Source organism: Nerophis ophidion, linkage group LG10, assembly GCF_033978795.1.
Source record: "Nerophis ophidion isolate RoL-2023_Sa linkage group LG10, RoL_Noph_v1.0, whole genome shotgun sequence".
In the NCBI taxonomy this organism is placed as follows: domain Eukaryota; kingdom Metazoa; phylum Chordata; class Actinopteri; order Syngnathiformes; family Syngnathidae; genus Nerophis; species Nerophis ophidion.
This window is the reverse complement of record NC_084620.1, coordinates 15,873,839-15,894,199: the sequence shown is the minus strand read 5'-3', so window position 1 is coordinate 15,894,199 and position 20,361 is coordinate 15,873,839. Positions and strand designations below refer to the sequence as shown.

Here is a 20,361-nt window from a genome sequence, read left to right as displayed (position 1 = left end):
AATCAGTTGATAAAACATTGTCCTTTACAATTATAAAAGCTTTTTACAAAAATCTACTCCTCTGCTTGCATGTCAGCAGACTGGGGTAGATCCTGCTGAAATCCTGTGTATTGAATGAATAAAAAACCTTTTAAATCGGGAAAAAAATCGTTTTTGAATCGAAAATCATGTTGAATTGAAAAAAATCGATTTTGAATCGAATCGTGGGACACCCAAAGATTCGCAGCCCTAGTAGCTGGCTACTCGCTAGTGGTTGAAGGAGCAGTGGGGACAAGGCGATGGGTTTCTTTCTTGGTGTAAGCTCCTACAAAAGTAATGTTGCTACAGCTTCGTTGGTATGTAGGTCACAGCACGCAAATGGAGTGTTGTTGGCGCTTTGGGGATGTTTTTAGAATGTCTTATAAACAAAATAGATTAATTCAATTAACATCATTATCAGCCACATCATACTGACAGTTTTTCACTATTTAGAATGCACAGATAAAGGAAAGACGTGTGTTCTTGTCTCACAAAAACATCATGAATGATAGGCAAATATCCCAGAAAAAATGGGCAGTTTTTCTTTGACTGGGCATAATTTTGTAATCAGAAGAACACGCTGGATTTAGACTTGAATAAACGGGTAGATGGATTGTCGACATAAACAGGAATTAATTAATGTGTTACACTATAAAATGGACCCTATCCAGGTAGGGCAATAGACAACAATACCTTCTTCTTGACGAGCGACATGACGCCAATGCGAGTCAGGACAGGCTGGCGACACAAGCCCTCCCTAGGGACGCCGTCCGCAAACGTCTCGGCCCCGTCAGCCACTGGCTCACACAAGTGACGCATAAAGAGAGACACGTACGCTCTGGTGGAGACAAGTTTGGGTGTTAAAGGTCAAAAACGGGTGAGTTTGCTTATTTATTTTCTATTTTTGTACTGACATACTTGAATTCCTTCTCAGTCTTCCCTCTGAGGTCTCTGACCAACCACAGAGAGGAGAAAGCGTCCTGAGACGGCATCCCCCAGCGCATCACCGCATTTAGGAAAGCCTTCCTCTGGCGAGTATTGAAGCCAAGGACCTAACAACACAACGATATTCCATTTCAGGGAAAAGCTACCTTGTAGAAACTATCTAGTAAACTTTTTTTAGTTCCTCTGGCAGGCATTCAGTAAGGCATTATTTTGACTTCTTTTCCCATCTGAGGCCGTTTTGAACAATAATAGATTTAACACATCCTACGTTATTTGGATCATAGCAGCAAATGTCACAACAGAAACCACGCGGACAGACCTCCAGGTTGCCTCCCACTCTGGCAAGAAGAGGAGGAAGAGGTTTGTCCTTCTCGCTTCTCAGCTGGCGACGTGATTGCCTCCGACCTGCAGGGAATTGCGGGGGAACAGAACTAAGGATTGAGAATTTGAGATGTTTAAAAACAAACATTAGAGCAGGATTATTGTACCCCTGAACATGCCTCAATGCCTATATATGGACATTACAATCCATGGGTTATTCAACGAGGAATTCAGTGTTTGAGGGGTGTCATTTTTGTTTATTATTAGTTCAGGACATGCTAAGAGTCATCAGCATGCATAGGAAAGCCAAAATATCAACTTTCCTGGTCCCTGGGACTGTAAGAAAATACTTCCTGTGGCACTAAACAACTACAGGCCGAAAGCTCTGCCTCCCACTTAATTAACTTAATGCTGAAGCAGCTAAGAACACAGGTGTGTGCAGCACAAGACCGGCTACAATTTACATACCAGCCCCATGTGGGGGTGGATGACATGCTTGTATACTCGCTGCAGAGAGCCTACTCCTCCCTGGATAGCGTACGAATGAAATTATTTGATTTCTCGTTTGCCTTCAACACCATCAATCCTAGAATGCTTGGGAAGAAGCTGGAGAGCATGAATGTGGATGTCTCCCTCATCACCTGGATTACCAAGTACCTGAAGGGCAGATTAAAGTATGCGAAGACGCAGAGCTGTGTGTTTGACCGTGTGAATATTACTTTCCCCCTTTCTGTTTGCCACCTTTCAAGTACTGTTCCAGGTTGTAGCATCCACAAAAAAATATTGGATGACATGGCCATAGTGTCAAGACAGAAAAGTAGGAGGAGTACACAGCACTGGTGGATGACTTTGGGCCAGGGACTGAACATGAAAAAAATAAGGAAAAGGTAGTCAACTAGAGTTAAGGTGAAAGACAGAAACAAACTGCAAAAAGATTTTCAAAAAGACTCAATCTGTTGTGGGCATCAAACTTGCTGCACTGGAAGAGGTGATTAGAGACATAATTTACAGCAAGATTAGGGCAATTATGAGCAATGCCTCTCACCCACTCTACAGCAATGTCGACTATGTGAAGAGCATCCACCGTAACAAATTTGTGCAAACCCAATGTATTTTCTGCTATACTTCATCATTCACATGCAGCCTTCAGAAACATCATGCACCGACATTCTTATGTTTTTTTTAAATACAATTTAAGTAGTCTATTTGTATGTGTATTTTTTTATAGATATATATGTTTGTATGTTTTATACAAAGGCAAATTACCTATTATTTTAGAGAATTAATACATTTAATCTATCTTGTGTTATTTGTATTAGGATTATAGCATCTGACCTGATCACATTCAACATATAAGCTTTTTTCCCATCTCGTAACTATGCTTAACATAGCGTCATATAGTCGTTATATAGTCTCATATTTGTTTTATGTTACTGTTGTAAATGTTTTGCTATGTCCTCTGCAAGTGGTGATAACATGTTTATGATATAGTATGTTGACACTTCGGGCGGTAGGTACACCCTGGACAAGTCGCCACCTCATCAGAGGGCCAACACAGATGGACAGACAACATTCACATTCACATTCACACACTAGGGCAAATTTAGTGTTACTAATCAACCTATCTCCTGGTCCATGTCTTTGGAGGTGGGAGGAAGCCGGAGTACCCAGAGGGAACCCACGCAGTAACGGGGAGAACATGCAAACTCCACACAGAAAGATCCCAAGCGCAGGATCGAACCCAGGATCTTCGTATTGTGAGGCAGATGCACTAACCCGAGATAGGCTCCAGCGACCCCCCGCCACCCCAAAAGTTACAAGCGGTAGTAAATGGATGGATGGATGGATGTTGATACTTAAGTTACTGTAGACCCCAGTAAGAATAGCAGGACTTTGCCAAAGCTAATGGGGATCCTAATAAACGAAACAAAACAAAACCTTTTATAAATTTTTTCTGTTTTGAGTGGCCCTAATCGTCCTTTGTAAAGTTTTGATGCAGTTAAATTTAATTTTTATAGTATACCACATCTGGGGTTCAATCCCGGGCTCGGGATCTTTCTGTGTGGAGTTTGCATGTCCTCCCCGTGAATGCGTGGGTTCCCTCCGGGTACTCCGGCTTCCTCCCACTTCCAAAGACATGCACCTGGGGATACGTTGATTGGCAACACTAAATTGGCCCTAGTGTGTGAATGTGAGTGTGAATGTTGTCTGTCTAACTGTGTTGGCCCTGCGATGAGGTGGCGACTTGTCTAGGGTGTACACCGCCTTCCGCCCGGTTGTAGCTGAGATAGGCACCAGCGCCCATGCAACCCCAAAGGGAATAAGTGGGAGAAAATGGATGGATGGATAGTATACCACGGGCTAATAAAAAATAACGCACAACTTTGGACAGCCCTGTCCTAAGTTTACAACAGAAGATAGAGCGCGAGAGCCTTGTGTTTGCTAGCAAAAAGCCCAGTGAGAGCATGCCAGGCGAGTGTAATAGCTAAATCAAAAACAGCTTGTAATTCAACACAGAGCTGTGTGGAAGCGTTACCAAAGACATCTTTCATTCTTCATTTTGGCTTAGTGTCTCTTTCACCTCTTTTATACTCGGGCTGCTTCAGAGCTGTTATCTAAGTTTCCAGCAGACGTTTTTTTTCCCATTGTCAATATGGAGGTGCATCTACTTAAACTTAAATTTCCTTCTCAGTGTATTCATTTAATTCCCACTCATTTAAATTATGTTTTTTGTAGGTATTTTCTATATATTATTACACAATGGTGGTCTCATTTTGAAGAGCTGGAAGTGTCTGTATGTTTGGCGACTGCTTTCTGATAATGTAAAGAACAAATCCCACAGAGGTAAATAACATAATAAAGTATTCACAGCGCTTCACTTTTTAAACATTTAGTTAGTCTTATTTCAAAATGGAATTAATATGTTTTTGTTCTCATATTTCTAAAAACAATAACCCATTATAAAAAAAAATGGTAACAAGTGAAGCAAAGGGAATACTTTCCAGATGCACTGTATGTTTTGTGGGATTTTTCTTTCATGGATTGGCTGACAGTTTGCTATATTCTGCCTCATAATTTTCAAAATAAAAGCTCAAGCAAAACTTCGCCCTCGGAATCTCTTTTTTTTTATTTCAACATGATCATCTAAATAGGACAATAGGAAGGTAAACTGGTCCAGTCAATTTGTGGTCTGCTCCAACATCAGTACTAAGGTTTTTTATTGTAGAAAACAGGATTGTCACACTTGGCCCCACTTAAAGGGGAATTTCACTTTTTGGGGAATTTTGCCTTTATATCACAATAATTATGAAAGACATGCTGACAGATATATTTTTAATGCATTCTAACTCGTAAATAAACTGAAATAAAATTCCACTTACAATGAAACTAATAGGAGGTCCTCTATTCCGCCCAAAAACCCAATAAATAACCATCTAAAAACTCAATTTAAATTGTGTGAATTTGATATTGTTATTGTGAACACTAACAAAGACAAACTATTTAATAGGGGGGCCGTGATCACTAGTGTGTGTGTGCCTATATTGACATAATCGAGTGATAAGCTGCTTCCTCGTTTCCTTGTGTGTGGAAGTTAATTGTAGAACATAAATCATGCCTCTCACCTGCAAAGTTGAAGGATGTGGACGTATTCCGATAAGTTGGTACACTTTGACAGCCAATTTATATACAGAATGACGAGAACGACACAAAAAGACGCTTGGTAATACCCCCATTTTCTTACGAGTAATTTTTAATCTAAAAGGGGACTACATGAACATCCCAGCAGTTGGCATTTTAATGACAGCAGACATTGTACAGTAAGTGATGTTTCATTATCTTTGTTGGCTTTCATGAAGTCTGCAGTGAGTAATAATCAGTGATGTTGTTTAAAAAAAGCAAACGTTGAGATGTGTTTATTATAAATTAATTAAATTATAATACATGAATGCGCCGTGTACACTTAAAATGAGCAAAATGCGTAAAAATAAATATTATTATAAATGTGCCCGCTACTGCATTACATATAAAACTGACCGTAAGCATATAAAACCTTAATGGAGGTGTTTGGATGTTTTTGAGAGTTTTTTATAGGCAGAATAGACTGACGCACATAGGCTCCATTGTTAGCTGACTTCTGATAGCATTTATTCACTATTTAGAATGTATGAAACATAGAACAAGCATATGTGTTCTTGTCTTTCATAAGGATTGTGAATAATAGGCAGAATAAAAAAAAAGTGCAGTTCCTCTATAACACTTAAAGCACAGTATGTGTGGCTAGTGTGAGTGTACTTAATGGCACCCTTGTGTGACACGCTTCCTCTTCATTGCGAATGAGCGCAAATAAGACATAAATAGTCCACTAGTTTATTGGTTAGTCGAGTGACAGAAGTTGCAGTTAAAGAATTGAGTACAAGTCATAAGACAAACAAACTGGTCATTTTCAAAATGCACAGTGTGAACGCAGGCCAGAAGGGTTGACTGTAAAACCGATCTTGTGAGTACACCCGAAGAGAGCTCACCTTCCGGCCGGTCATCGAAGTCCTCGTCCTCCTCCTCAGAGCCCACCGAGTATTCCGACTGGTTATCCGAAATGTCAGCGTGCCACTCTGAAAGGAAACGTGGCGCCCTGTGACCTCCATTAAAAAGGAACATCCTTTGTCACTGCGAACTCACCTTGATCTTCCTGCGCAGCGTCATTGTAGTTGACAGGCTTGCGGTTCCTTTTGCCTTTTCCCAGCTTGCTGGCCAGGTCCTCCTGTTGCTGCTCGTAGTGATGCCGCAACAGTTTCTCCCAGTAGTCAGGGTCCACGTTCTCCTCCTGCTTGATGATCTCCCGCTCGATTTCCTCAACCTGGAGCATGGGATGAGGTCAGAGCAGGCAAAAGGCACAAAGCCATAACGCGATGCGCGTATCCATATGGGCGCAATCAGAGGGTAAAGAGAAGCTGGCAAAGGCCATGGAACAAAGACTTTTGCCATAATTATGCATATCTGCACAATATTAACAAGCTATTTTCTGAATGTCTTCAAGGCATTCACTGACTACTTAGTCAGATACAGATGTTTCCTCACAAAGAGCGGATTAAAGCGGCACAAGTCAATATATTTATACAGCTCAAATGAAAAATGTGAGTAAGAGTTATCGCCTCATATATTTAGCACTACTTTTCTTCTCTTTATTCTACTGCTTTCTGAAGTCAAACTCACGACAACAAAGATAAATGAAGCATAGCGTTTAGCTGCCAAAACTTTTTATTTTCTCCTTCAGCAACTTGGAGGGTCCAAAAAAGGTGAAGCTGGAAACGAAACAGGAAAAAATAATGTTCTCCTCTTGGCCTATTACCTTGTCCTCCTCTCGGACCATGTACTGGGCCACTTTGAAGGAGCTGAGGTACTCGTTCATGTTCTGCACATCAGAGTCGTCGGTGGCATCTTGGCTTCTGTCGAGCAACCTCTCGATGGCGGTGCTGTCGTAGTGGATCACGTTGCCCTCATCCTCCACTTTGTCCCCGGAGGAGTTCTTCATACCTGCCAGCAGTCAAATTGAACACAGTTAACACAAAGTGCAGGAGAGTGAATGGAGTAGGGTTCCCAAGGTTGGCAAAGTTAGCACATTAGCAAAATGTTGCCACTGTAGCAGTACTTTTGTTCGCAAAATTCCCCAGCCCTCTCATGATTTGTTACAATTGAGCATTTGTGCAATGACATTCGCTTATCCCATTGCTTTAATTCTGCTGTTTTATCACAATTTCTCCGACTTTGTGGATTTATTTCAGTCGTGTTTTGACTCATTTCGATTATATCTACTGTGGCTGTCATTCATTACTTGCAACAGGGGCGATCGCATTGATTGGATGACGAGTGTTTATTACTCTTGCAAATATAGTTGCCGGTAAGCTTGTGTGCTGTGTGATTGATTTTTGGATTATTTTGAGTCTTGGTACTTTATATCTGTTATGCTTTGTGTTGGTTTTCACGATGAACCAGCGAGGAAGGATCTGATACATTGAGAGAGCATAGCGTGCGGGACTTTAGGCGTTAAGTGGGCCCAGGCACTCTACAATTGGCCCCGCCCGCATGGGTATGCCCAAAAATGCAAAACAGAATCCCGATTCTCTGGGATTACTTTTTCAGAGTCGCACATACACAGGCAATTTTCATGTCATGTTTAAATTTGAAAATAATCCCATAGGGTTATTATTATCACTATTGTTGGACTCCTCATTGTCTTGTTCTGCATCAAAGAGACATCCAGTTCTTTCTGCCGTTCTTCCTGGAGGGTCCCAGAATGACAGTTCATTTTCTTGACAGAAATGATTACAAAAATAGAAAATAATCCATCAAGTCAAAACACGTGTCTTGACTTGACAGTACATCCATGCACATACTATTACAAGAAAAAAAAAAAAAAATTAACATGGGATCAGTCCTCCTGCAAGTTCATGATTGAGCTGGGGGTGTCTGCTTCTAGCGGGTAAAACCAGGGCAGTAGAGCCAACTGGACCTGGCACGGTGAAGCTTACAGGGAAATGGGGAGAATAGGGAGGAAGTATCGGCCATCAGGTCATATTCAATTACAGGGAATTGACGTAAAATCATCTTGTGTTGCATAATTGGCCAACAAAAAATATTAAAATTCTGATTTTAATTTTTTTTTTTAGAATTCCAGTTTAATTAGATTTTTGGTGAAACGTTCGGGCACCTTCTGCTTCGTCTTTGAAAAGCTCCTCTGTTCCGAACTTAAGGATATCATCCAGTTCCTGCTTGGTCATGGAGCCAGCTTTGGATCCCAGGCCTGGCCGGACCACCAGGTGAGTCAGCATCATCTTCCTCTTGGCCACCTGGGTGATGCGCTCCTCCACACTAGCTCGCGTCACAAAGCGGTAGATCATCACTTTGTTGGCCTGCCCGATTCGGTGAGCGCGACTGAAGGCCTGACACGAGCGGGGGGACAGAAGAAGAGAAATCGTGAAAAGCTGAGAAAGATTTCTCTGCCATGACAGCCAAAGGCTACCTGTATGTCATTGTGAGGGTTCCAGTCTGAGTCGAAGATGACCACAGTGTCTGCTGTGGCCAAGTTGATTCCTAAACCTCCAGCTCGGGTGGAGAGCAAAAAACAAAACTGACAGGCGCCTGGTGCTGCAAACAGAAAAAAGCCACAAAACATTGTAATTTTTTTTAAGTAGAGCAGGATTTCAGCCTCTGCAACACGAACACACCATTGAAACGGTCAATGGCCTCCTGCCTCAGAGCTCCTGTGACGCTGCCGTCTATCCTTTCATACTTGTAACCTTCGTAATCCAGGAAGTCTTCAAGTAGGTCCAGCATTTTAGTCATCTGCAAAAAAGGCAAATTTCATCAAAGCTGTATGGGGGGATGAGGGGGGGTTAGCACGTGTTAAAAGACAGACTACCTGGGAGAAGACCAGCACCCTGTGGCCCTGCTCCTTCAGTTTCCTCAGCATCTTCTGCATTAACGTCAGTTTTCCAGAAGCCTTTGTGAGGGCAGAACCCTCATAAGCACCGTTTGGTGTTTTCTGGGCTTCCTGTAACAAAACGGGAGAGCATGGCTGTACTACACCACCACGTGGTGTCACTGTTGCACAATTTAAAAGGCTCCCTCATGTCTTCAGAGTAGACCCACACCTGTGTTCCCAAACCGTTATTGACCCAAAGAACATATTTTACATGTGTAACATGACTAATTCTGTTGTTTGAACGACAAGACGTACATAGATAGGTGAATGATGTACCTTCTGCTATCTAGCAAAAGACTGATTAATTGTTCCACCAGTTACTATGTGTTTCCTGGCACAGATAAATGAACAAAAATACCCCTCAAAACTACATTGTATTCATAAAAATAACATTTTATATAAATAAACAAAACTTTTTTGTATTAAATAAATAATATTGTTTTGAATAATTAAGTACAGTTGGATATTTGGCTGCAGCACAGTGGTTCTTAATCACCACACAATGTTTAAGGGGGGAAAAAAAAAACGTTTTTCATCAGGTCTACATATGTGAATGAAATCAGAAATTAAGCCTTGAAATCCCATTTATATATATGCTTTGGCACTTCAAGAACATCTATTTGGCAGCTGTGCAAAGCCTGTTAGTAATAAAATAATCCATTATGTCGATACTACAACATCGCAACATTACAAATGTTGTAAAGCTTATACAGTGGTACCTCATCTTAAGAGTGCCCCACATTAAAAGTGTTTTGAGATAATGGCTTTCTCTCTGCTAATATGTAATGCTTTAAGTTTCAAGCAAAACATTGAGTTACAAGCATTCCCGCCATTAGCTGGTGTACAGTAGCAAATGTCACTGTGAACTTTGTAAAACCTTAACGTTAGCAAAAAAAAAAATGTAAATAATATCTAAACGACAAACATTTTATCCATGAAAATATGGAGAAGCTGGTGAGGGCGTGTTTGACGGAGAAGTAAAGGCTGTACATTATTACAATAAACTACTAATCGAATAAACTACCGAAGTTGTTTGTGGTACATTCTATTTTATTGTTTTTCATACAATATTTCTCATCTAAAAGTTTGTTTTCATTTTCAAAACTTATGGTACATGTTAGAATTGTCCTGTTTTAAGGCGACAAACACCAAATTATCCATCCATCCATCCATTTTCTACTGCTTATTCCCTTTCAGGGTCGCGGGGGGCGCTGGCGACTATCTCAGCTACAATCGGGCGGAAGACGGGGTACACTCTGGACAAGTCGCCACCTCATCGCAGGGCCAACACAGATAGACAGACAACATTCACACTCACATTCACACACTAGGGCCAATTTAGTGTTGCCAATCAACCTATCCCCAGGTGCATGTCTTTGGAAGTGGGAGGAAGCCGGAGTACCCGGAGGGAACCCACGCATTCACGGGGAGAACATGCAAACTCCACACAGAAAGATCCCGAGCCTGGATTTTAACCCAGGACTGCAGGACCTTCGTATTGTGCCCCTCTGCCACCGTAAAAGCCCAACACAAAATTAATTTATTTCAATTTATTTGAATGGTGGACGTTTATTTGCAGTATAGGTGTTGTGAGTTAAGAGCTCTGTCGCAGAACCAATTAAGCTTGTAAATCTAAGTACAAGCTGTACAGTTGAGTGACATTTTTAGACACCCTGTAAAAATGTATTGGTGTAGATTAACTTTGAGAGATCCACACTCATCGTTTAATTTTGTTATAGGCCCATCATTGGGAGACCCTCGTTGTTTTTGGTGGAAATAATATCACAGTATAACCAAAAATATGAACTAAAATTAAAAGCGGAACTTCATTTGTACGAAACACAAAACAGCAAAGGTAAGACAAGATTTAGAATCATAAACGCTCACTTTTGCTTCATGTTCAGTGAGTTTTAGCGGTTAACATTAGCTAAGTAAAAGGGGATTTATTATGCAAAACCAACTTTTCTTACCTGTTGGTACCTGGTTTTATGTAATTGGGATCTCCATAAGTCCCAAAAAATGTAATGGTGGAAATATGTTTAAAAAAACCTTTGTCTTCCTTCATACTTTATTAAAATGAGCCTTTTGGAATGCTTCTCTGTCCCGAGACGTTGTCTGACCTGTGGATATCTCCATATAAATGATAAATGGGTTGTACTTGTATAGCGCTTTTCTACCTTCAAGGTACTCAAAGCGCTTTGACACTACTTCCACATTTACCCATTCACACACACATTCACACACTGATGGAGGGAGCTGCCATGCAAGGCGCCAACCAGCACCCATCAGGAGCAAGGGTGAAGTGTCTTGCTCAGGACACAATGGACGTGACGAGGTTGGTACTAGGTGGGATTTGAACCAGGGATCCTCGGGCTGCGCACGGCCACTCTCCCACTGCGCCACGCTGTCCCTATATTGTGGAAATTTACCCAAAGATTTTTGTTCAAGTCTGCCATTGTAGTCCCACATAGTAGTCAATAAAGTTGTTCTTTTTCTTTATCCTCCTGTTTTTGACAGACTGCCTTGTAGATGAACTTGCATCCTCCACTGTTGCCTTTTTTAATACAAAGTAAAGCATAGTTCCAACATATATCTGTCAGTAAACTCGATAAAGAAGCGTTGAAAACTACAACCTGGCTTACGGGAAGTAGTGCCTATATAGTAGATGCCCTGCATACAAAACACTGCATACTGAAGAGACGGTCAGAAAGCGTCTTGTAGGTGGTCTGTAAAACATAATCTATGTAAACTGTTGATCAAATAACCACCAATACATGTTATGTAGACGACAAGGATGTGTTTTGAATGTAGAAAAAACAATCATAATAGGTCCCCTTTCAGTATGGGGTGGAACTTTTACTTTGATGTATGGCATGGCTATAGTAATGTTGACCCACAATTATTTAAAATATGGCAATACTGTATAACCAACGCCTTGTTTCCCCCAGTACCAGGGTTTTCCGGGCTAATGAGGTGAAAATAGAACAAGATATGAAAAAAGAGTTATTCTCACCATGGAGGCGACAGGGAAAAGGTAGGGGTGGTTGCAGCACTTCTTCAGATCCATCATGATGTTGAGCAGAGAGACCTGGTTCCCTCCGCCTTTTGAGTTAAGAGCCTCAAAGTTCTTGGTGAGAATCAGCTTATAGTATTTTCTGTGTTGAAATAAGAAAACACGAGGATTAAAGGAGAACTCTCAGCAGGACCAGTGAGCGACCGGTGTGTCGTACTTCTGCATGGGGCTCAGTTCCACTCGTACAATCAGCTCTGTCTTGGCGGGCATGTTCTTGAAGACATCAGCCTTTAGCCTCCGCAGCATGTGAGGACCCAGCAGGTCGTGGAGTTTCTTGATCTGATCTTCCTTGGAGATGTCGGCAAACTCCTCCAAGAAGCCCTCGAGGTTGCTGCACAGTTATTAATTAAGGGAGACCTACAGTATGATGAATTTACTCGTCTTTGACTTGTAAATGTTGTTGCAATGTTGGATACTCGTGTTAAACAAGGCCAAAGCATCAAATTCTGTTCTGTCTCCCTGTAATGTTTGTCTACTCTTGAATGGGATTGTGCTGAAAATCTTAATTTCCCCTCTGGGATTATTAAAATATCACTGATTCTTATTTCTGAGTCTGAAATCATAAGGTTCATGCATTTGGCCGTGAGCTTGCACGGAGTTTTGGATGTCTCTGTTTGCGGAGTTATGGTTTATTTTTAACAATGGGAATCTGGTAATTTTTATTATTATTAATATTATTGAAGGCCATATTGTACCAGAAAGCTTCCTTGCCCTCTGCTGAGCCAACCAGCTAAAACTGCTCCCCTTGGAACTTCCTTATAGTCCTTCGAGTTTCATGCCCTCCCGCCTGCTGTATGACTAAAATAAATACTATAAAATAAGCACTTATACACATCTGGGCAACTTTGAATTTAGATTTGCCACTGAACTCGAACGGAACAAAAGGCCCCATTGTGACAATACGATTTGGTTTGAATGAGCATAATAACACAGAAGTGCGGCATGCAGTGACATTAGCAGTGTTGTATCGTTCAGAGTGGGCAGGTGTACCTAATGTTGTGACCAGGTGAATATCTACGGTACACTGTTTGTGAAGTTTATTAGTGACAGAAAAAAAGTTGTGGGGACATTCGCCGTCAAGATATATATTTAACAGTCTACATTTACAAATTGTGATACTTTTGGAGAGGTTGGGATGTGGTTTCATTTGCAGTCAAGAGATGTATTATTTTAACCACAAGGAAGTGTTTTAAATGTAGATTAAAATCATCATATGTCTTCTTCAAGGCATCATTTTGATGTGAAAGTTTGTGTGTGCGCGTCGTACTTGAAGCGGTTGGGCGTGAGAAAGTTGAGCAGGTGAAAAAGCTCCTCCAGGTTATTCTGTAGCGGCGTTCCTGTCAGCAGCAGCTTGTGGTCAATCTTGTAATCGTTCAGACGCCTGAAAAACTGCAGAAGAGTTGTTTTTACACAGTATGTCCAAAAGAGGGCGCTGACTAGTACAGTGGAACAAAGTTTATTTGTGAATTAGATTGTAGCTTAGATAGGCGCCAGTGCCCCCCGCGACCCCAAAAGGGAATAAGCGGTAGAAAATGGATGGATGGATAGTTTAAAGTACCTTGGACTGATTGTTTTTAAGGCGGTGAGCCTCATCCACCACCAGACATGCCCAGTCGATGGACTTCAGGGCCGTCTGGTCGATGGTCACCAGCTCATAGGAGGTCAGCAGCACGTGGAACTTAATAGGAGTATCTCGCTGCATGAGGGAAGGATGTTTGATGATGTGATTTGTCAATTAGATTTATTTGAGGGGAGAACGTTGTGTCTCACCCGCATCTTGAAATACTTCTTCCCTCCCTTTACGACCGAGTCGTCAAATGATAACTCGTTCTCTCTGATGATAGCTCGGCTGTCCTTATCGCCCGTGTAGGTCACCACGTAGAAGTCGGGTGCCCACATCTCAAACTCCCGCTCCCAGTTGATGATGGTGGAGAGTGGGGCACTAACCAGGAAAGGACCCCTTGTGTGACCCTGGGGAATAAGAGTGCAACTCTTTTTAGTTGTTGACAACCCAATTGCAAAAGTTACGCACATTATAAAAAAGAGCACTGAGAAGAATAAACAATGATGGGTATCAGGAACACACAAATACAATCTTTATCACAAAATGTATGGATCTGTTGCAGTATAAGATATATTTGGAACAAGACGCAACCACCAAATATCCAAAACATGTTCAAAGATAGAGATAGAAAATATAATTTGAGGGGTAAATTGAATAAAGAAAAAATATTGCATATCGGTTTGTGGGGCAAATCAGTGAAATTAGTTGGATCAGAAAATCAAACAAAGCAATAGTCAATTTAAAAAGAAATACAAAACAAATATTTTTTACAGGCACAACAAAGAGGAAATAGTCATTATCTTGAGGATATAAAGTATTTATCCAAACTACAGTTGATGAAATGAGGAGTGGGTTTATTATTCTGAGTATGTGTAAATGAAATTAAATGACATGTACTTAATATTGTTTAGTGTCAGCCTGTCAGGTGATTATGTATTGTATTGATGATTAAGAGTCAAAATATCTGAGTGATGGGACAGGACAATATAAACTTTTGCTTCTTCCTGCTCTTTTTCGGACACACACCATGTTTCTTTGTTTCTGTTAATTTCTGTATTATTATTACTATTGTTTCATGTAGATTAAGAGATGTTTGAATTGTGTGGATGGTTTATTTTGTTCGAAATTAATTGGTGAACTGAACTAAACTGAGCCAACTTAACCAGTGTTCTTTGTTTTACTAAAAACTGTTCGCTTGCGTCAAAATCGACATACATGTTTGACAGCTTTGGTCAAAATCAAATTTAAGACCAGAAGTGTCGTTTCTATGAAAAGTCTGTCCGTTAATTTGTAACTTCATTGTTATCATTAAGCAGTGTGAAACAACCACAGCAACATAACAACGATCTAGTTACATAGTGTTAAAACGTACAATGTTCAGTGCAAAGTAAGAAAAATAAACCACTTGGATTCAACCACAGAAAATTTCGGTTTTGTCAATAACCATTTAGATTGACGTTAGTTCTGGGTTGTCAACATAAGCGGCTTCACTATATTAACATTTTGTGGTCAGACAAAAAGTAGGAAAAGATGGGTACCTCTTTAAAGAGAGAATAGAGGAAGACAATGGTCTGGATGGTCTTGCCGAGACCCATCTCGTCCGCCAGTATGGTGTCGGTGCCCTGAGCCCAGGAAAAGCGAAGCCAATTGAGACCCTCCATTTGGTACAGGTGCAGGGTGCCGCCCGTCAATGTCACAAAGTCTGGCTGCTCCTCGTATTTGATCGTAGGCTGCAACGAGAAGTTCAACCAGGAAGTAAAATGGAAGTCAATTTAGACTGGGGCAGAGTGAGCTCACATCAGTGACTGGTGAGGCGGGAGATTCGTCTTCGCCCTCCTGACTCTTACTCCTCATCCTCCTGGGTTTGTCCGGGTCTTCCTTCATGATGGAGTCCCTTTTAGAGCAGCAACAATAAATAAAAACTGGAGTACTAAATGAGCGCAGACCTCCATTGAGGAGGTTGGGTCCAGATCCAAAAAGCCCACCTGTGTCTCCAGTAGTTGGTCTTGTAAATACCAAAGTCGGGGATGTCCATGTCATCTCGTTCCCAGGTGCACTGATCATAGGTCAGGTCTCTCCATTTAACCAGGTAGTGGTAGATGCCCTTTTTATCAACACTGAAGCAAACAGCAGCAATGAGGGCATCACTTAAATAAACACACACTAGATACAGTGGAAGCTGTTTATGTCGACGTCCCTTTGATGACTTTACTCATATTGACATAAGCGTTTGGCGACATTGCCTGCGCATTTGCTAAAATGATTTTCATTAAAATGACCTGAGCTGATTTAAGCAGTCACGTTTTTATAATATAAATAATTAAATGGATTCCACTGTACTATGTACTATTGCATATACTACACTCTACCTGTGGTTTATGATGCGATGGATTATCATCCACTCAGGCTTTATGCCATATTTGTAGTACTTCTCTTCAAGGATGGCGTATTGCGGGTCTTTAGCCCTCCTCTTCTCGCTCTTTCCCATCCCGTTCTCATCCTCGCCGCTCGAGATGTAGTCCAAACTGGGGGGTTCGTCCATATCTGTCTTCCTCTGGTAATTTCTGTACATCACTGAGTGGAAGATCTCCAACTGGCAGGCAGCAACAAGGGAGACATTTCTTAAAATCATTTTTCTCAATGTAAGTGTCATATTGGATTTCCTTTTTTTTGGCGGGGGGGGGGGGATGCACGTAATGCCTGCTGAGGCCCTTATTGTACACAATAATCCTGAGGGCCACCTATCCCATACTAAACCAACGCTGCCCTATACAAACACACTTGGACTAAAAATACATACTATTGCATGAATTTGGTTGAAACCCGCTTTTTAAAACACAAGTGAAAACCCAAATTAATGTTTTGACCATAAAAGATGGGATTATACCTCAACTACATTATAGCTAGATAACCCCCAAAATAATTATTTTTTATTGATTTTTTTCTGATTACAAAAAAGTGGCAACAAATTAAAAGCAAAGTGTCTAAAATATTAATTCAATAATCATATTTTTAAGTTTTTAACCTAAATTAAAGGGCCTTGAACGCATTACAGTTATGGAAAATGAGAGGCAAAACTACAAAACTTGTACATAACTTTCTCCTATGCTGCCATAGACAGAATAAATGAATTTTTCACCTTTCTTCCATCATCTCATTCTTGTTTCAAAATGCTGTAAGGTAAGCTTTGATGAGATTATGAGGTCTGTGTTGAGTGAAATGCTCAAAACTATGTTTGTTGCTATCCAGGTGAAACAAACCATTTTGTATTTTTTAAAGGGGACATAGATATAATAGTCTTGGAATATGTATTTTTTTTCATCCATCCATTTGCTATTTTCTTGTCCCTTAAGGCATCACAGGGAGCTGGTGGAGCCTATCCCAGCTGCACACAGGCGGAATCAAGTAACCTTATTATTGTTCAATAATAAGGTTATAATTATGTTATCTAAACATTTATGATGTTGCTATTTTATAACTAGCATATTTAAATTACAAAAAAAATATTCAGACTTTAAAAAATCCCAGGGGCCGGCTTGTGCTCGGGGCCCCAATACAACATCCCCACTTTCCCCTCCACTTCCACGCCCCTGGGTACCTGCAGCTCAGTGATCCATGTACAGTGCCAGTAGGACTGGCCCACCAACTTGACAAAGAATTCCCGCTCAGCTCTGCCCTTCATAGGTGGCGGAGGAGGTTCATCAGGTGGTGCGTCAGGGGCAGGCGGCACAGGAATGGGAGCCGGGGGTTCGCCCCACCGCCAGTGAAGGATCTTCTGTACTCGTCCTTGAATCGGTGGACACTGGAAGAATAACACAAAGCATTACAAGAGATTTAAGGACATTTTCCTTATGTTTAGCAGTAAATTAAACCAAAAACAACAGCCTAGAACCAAGAGGTGTGTGTAAAATATAGTGCTCCAATCATGGAGGTTGGTAAATTGGTGCAGTTGAGGCACAAACTGGAGGTGGCCGGATCAAACCAAATATAAATAATATTGACACCATGGGTAGCATCAGCATCGAAATGACACTAGCAATATATATATACATATATACACATATATATATATATATATATATATATATATATATATATATATATATATATATATACAGACAGAGAGAGAGCAAGAGAGAGAGAGAGAGAGAGAGAGAGAGAGAGAACCCAGGAGGAAAATGTCTCAAGTCTGTGTTTATGTCTGTAAAAGAGTGTTTATATCCATTTTTTGTTGAGCTGTTTAGAAAAGCGTAATGTTTAATATGCAACTAGTAACATATTTTAGGGATGAAACGATATGAAAATTTCATGTCACAATTATTGTGACCAAAATCATCACGGTTATCATTATTATTGCGGTATTGTTGAATGTGCTCGAAAAGTACTTTTGCACACTCTGATATCTTTTGATTTGTTTATCAGCTAAAATAAATACACCCACTGTTAGAAAGTCCATAATTTTGCATTTTTTGTGTTTCTTATGCGTCACGGATAAGAGTATTGTGGCGGGCATTGTGACGTCCTACTCTGTTCAGCAGGCCTTGAATGCACCGTAATAACACCTCTGTGTCATATTTCTCTGACTATAGAACAATCGCTCTGGTCTAATAGAGCACAGCTTTTAGGTTCAATATGCACAATCCTCAGACACCAATGTGTTTGTATAATTGGGGTATGTTGTTTCCTAACGGAGGGAGACGTTATTGTCTCTTGTTTTCATGTTAACATTTAAGATAGCAAGCTAGCGGCAGTCCTTCTGTGACCTTATTAAAGTGCAGCTATCAAACACTGTTTTTCGATAATTTCTATTTAAACAGGTAACACTAACCGAAAGAGTTTTACTGTAGTTATTATTATTATTGTTTATCGTTACATTTTTGGTCAAGACCATCCATCCTTCCAGCCATCCATTTTCTACCGCTTGTCCCATATGGAGTCGTGGGGGATGCTGGAGTCTATCTCAGCTGCACACGGGCGGAGGGCGGTGTAAAACCCTGGATAAGTGGCCACCTCATCGCAGGGCCAACACAGACATATTTAGCATTATTCATTATTGTAGTATTTATTTCCACCTTTAGTTTGTATGTTTTAAATTAGATATATTTTACTGTGTCAATTTAAGTTTAACTGTATTTATTTTAGGGCTTCAAGGTGGCAGAGGGGTTAGTGAGTCTGCCTCACAATACGAAGTTCCTGCAGTCCTGGGTTCAAATCCAGGCTCGGGATCTTTCTGTGTGGAGTTCGCATGTTCTCCCCGTGAATGCGTGGGTTCCCTCCGGGTACTCGGGCTTCCTCCCACTTCCAAAAAAAACATGCACCTGGGGATAGGTTGATTGGCATCACTAAATTGGCCCTAGTGTTTGAATGTGAGTGTGAATGTTGTCTGTCTATCTGTGTTGGCCCTGCGATGAGGTGGCGACTTGTCCAGGGTGTAGCCCGCCTTCCGCCCGATTGTAGCTGAGATAGGCGCCAGCGCCCCCCGCGACCCCAAAAGGGAATAAGCGGTAGAAAATGGATGGATGGATGGGGTTACATCCCTAACCTAAATCAAACAAATTGTCCATGTTGGTTTACATTTTAATGAGATAAACTCTTACTGAGATAAAAACTTTTTTTGCGATTATTCATGATTAATTTTTAGTTAATTATGGACAAATGCTTTTAATCGTGATTCAAATTTATAATCATGATTAAATTTTATAATCGTTTGACAGCCCTAATTTATATATTGTTTAATTGCTCACAAATAATACATTAAAATATTTAAGAATATATGATTATAATGTGATAATAATCATGATCAACAAATTAAGGCAAAATCACAATAACATTGAAAGGTATCAGTATCAAAAACACTAGGCCTGTATTGATTTGGTATCGGATCAATACCAGAATATGCAGTATCGCCCACCTTTGGCAAAAACCAAACAACAAAGACGGGCAAGAGTCGTCATGCAAAGGAAGCACATCACGTGACCATAATGCACGGCGGTGCCCAAGTAGGACATTAAATCACTAACCGTGCATCGCGGACACAACCACTCTCCATTGGGGATCTCTGGCAGTGGAGGGTTTAGACAGTGGATGTGGTAGGAAGATGTGCAGGTGTCACAGCACAACAGTTCACCTCCGTCTTTACACACCCGGCAGAACTCAATGTGGTCGTCCTCCTCCTCGGCACTGGCGGGGACACCGGCCCCAACCTCCAAGATGGTTCTGTCTTCCACGTCCTCTTCAAAATCCTCAAAGTCCTCGTCTTTTGCTTCCCACTGGATACCTTCTTTTTCCTGTGAAAAGTGTCAAACGAATGAGCAAGGGGACGGTCAACATGAAAAGGAGGACGTTGTTGGACTCACGCAGTGTGGACAGCTCCAATTGCCCTCGGGAGCCTTGTCCATCTCAGGTTCCAGGCACACAAGGTGGTAAGCTCGTGGACACGTGTCACACAGGATGATCTCGCCACCCTGCTGACACACCTCGCAGTAGTCCTGATGGTCTGTTTCATAGCCGTCCCCTTCCTCATCACCTACAACTGGAAAGGACACACGAGTGGTACAAAATCTTCCTGAAGACCTGTTAGACTACACTTTGCTTACTTTTCTTCTTCTTCTTAGCCGGCCGCCCTCGCTTGTTCTTCTTGACGCGGCCAGAGCTGCCGGATCGAACCGAGGAGCTGTGAACGCTGGAGTCCTGCTCCGACTCGTCCTCGTCCATGTCCTCACTCTGACAAAGATTGCAACGTTCTTACTTGGCAGGCTAATAGTCCATCCTATAATCCCTAAGAAACTCCACACTGACACTCACAGAGCAACTCTTCTTCCTTTTAGTGCATATCGGCGAAAGCTTGATACGAATGGGTGCCATCTTTTTAGCCTTGGCTGCAGCTAAAGTCTTTTTTTTGTCCGAGACTCGAGGACTTTTACTGCGCTTTTTGTAACCTGGACCTAGGGGATGGAAGGA

At 41.2% G+C, this 20,361-nt stretch overlaps 1 protein-coding gene across 8 annotated transcripts in view; it reads right to left on the bottom strand.

Annotated features, from left to right (window-relative positions):
- chd3 (chromodomain helicase DNA binding protein 3) overlaps positions 1–20,361 on the bottom strand; it is a 66,494-nt gene that overhangs the window by 33,794 nt on the left and 12,339 nt on the right. For 7 of the 8 annotated variants that reach the window (XM_061912628.1, XM_061912623.1, XM_061912625.1 and 4 more), the window contains exons 6-29: positions 20,206–20,345; positions 19,998–20,124; positions 19,758–19,933; positions 19,422–19,688; positions 17,000–17,203; positions 15,771–15,994; positions 15,387–15,518; positions 15,199–15,295; positions 14,940–15,131; positions 13,608–13,808; positions 13,396–13,533; positions 13,105–13,226; positions 11,995–12,168; positions 11,778–11,919; positions 8,702–8,833; positions 8,508–8,625; positions 8,303–8,427; positions 7,991–8,222; positions 6,632–6,816; positions 5,962–6,139; positions 5,808–5,894; positions 1,283–1,368; positions 937–1,070; positions 712–856 (exon numbers count right to left, since the gene is read on the bottom strand). In XM_061912628.1, coding sequence (XP_061768612.1) covers positions 712–856; positions 937–1,070; positions 1,283–1,368; positions 5,808–5,894; positions 5,962–6,139; positions 6,632–6,816; positions 7,991–8,222; positions 8,303–8,427; positions 8,508–8,625; positions 8,702–8,833; positions 11,778–11,919; positions 11,995–12,168; positions 13,105–13,226; positions 13,396–13,533; positions 13,608–13,808; positions 14,940–15,131; positions 15,199–15,295; positions 15,387–15,518; positions 15,771–15,994; positions 17,000–17,203; positions 19,422–19,688; positions 19,758–19,933; positions 19,998–20,124; positions 20,206–20,345 — 3,758 coding nt within the window. The remainder of the gene's footprint in view (positions 1–711; positions 857–936; positions 1,071–1,282; positions 1,369–5,807; positions 5,895–5,961; positions 6,140–6,631; positions 6,817–7,990; positions 8,223–8,302; positions 8,428–8,507; positions 8,626–8,701; positions 8,834–11,777; positions 11,920–11,994; positions 12,169–13,104; positions 13,227–13,395; positions 13,534–13,607; positions 13,809–14,939; positions 15,132–15,198; positions 15,296–15,386; positions 15,519–15,770; positions 15,995–16,999; positions 17,204–19,421; positions 19,689–19,757; positions 19,934–19,997; positions 20,125–20,205; positions 20,346–20,361) is intronic. The other variant, XM_061912627.1, reaches the window with a different exon arrangement.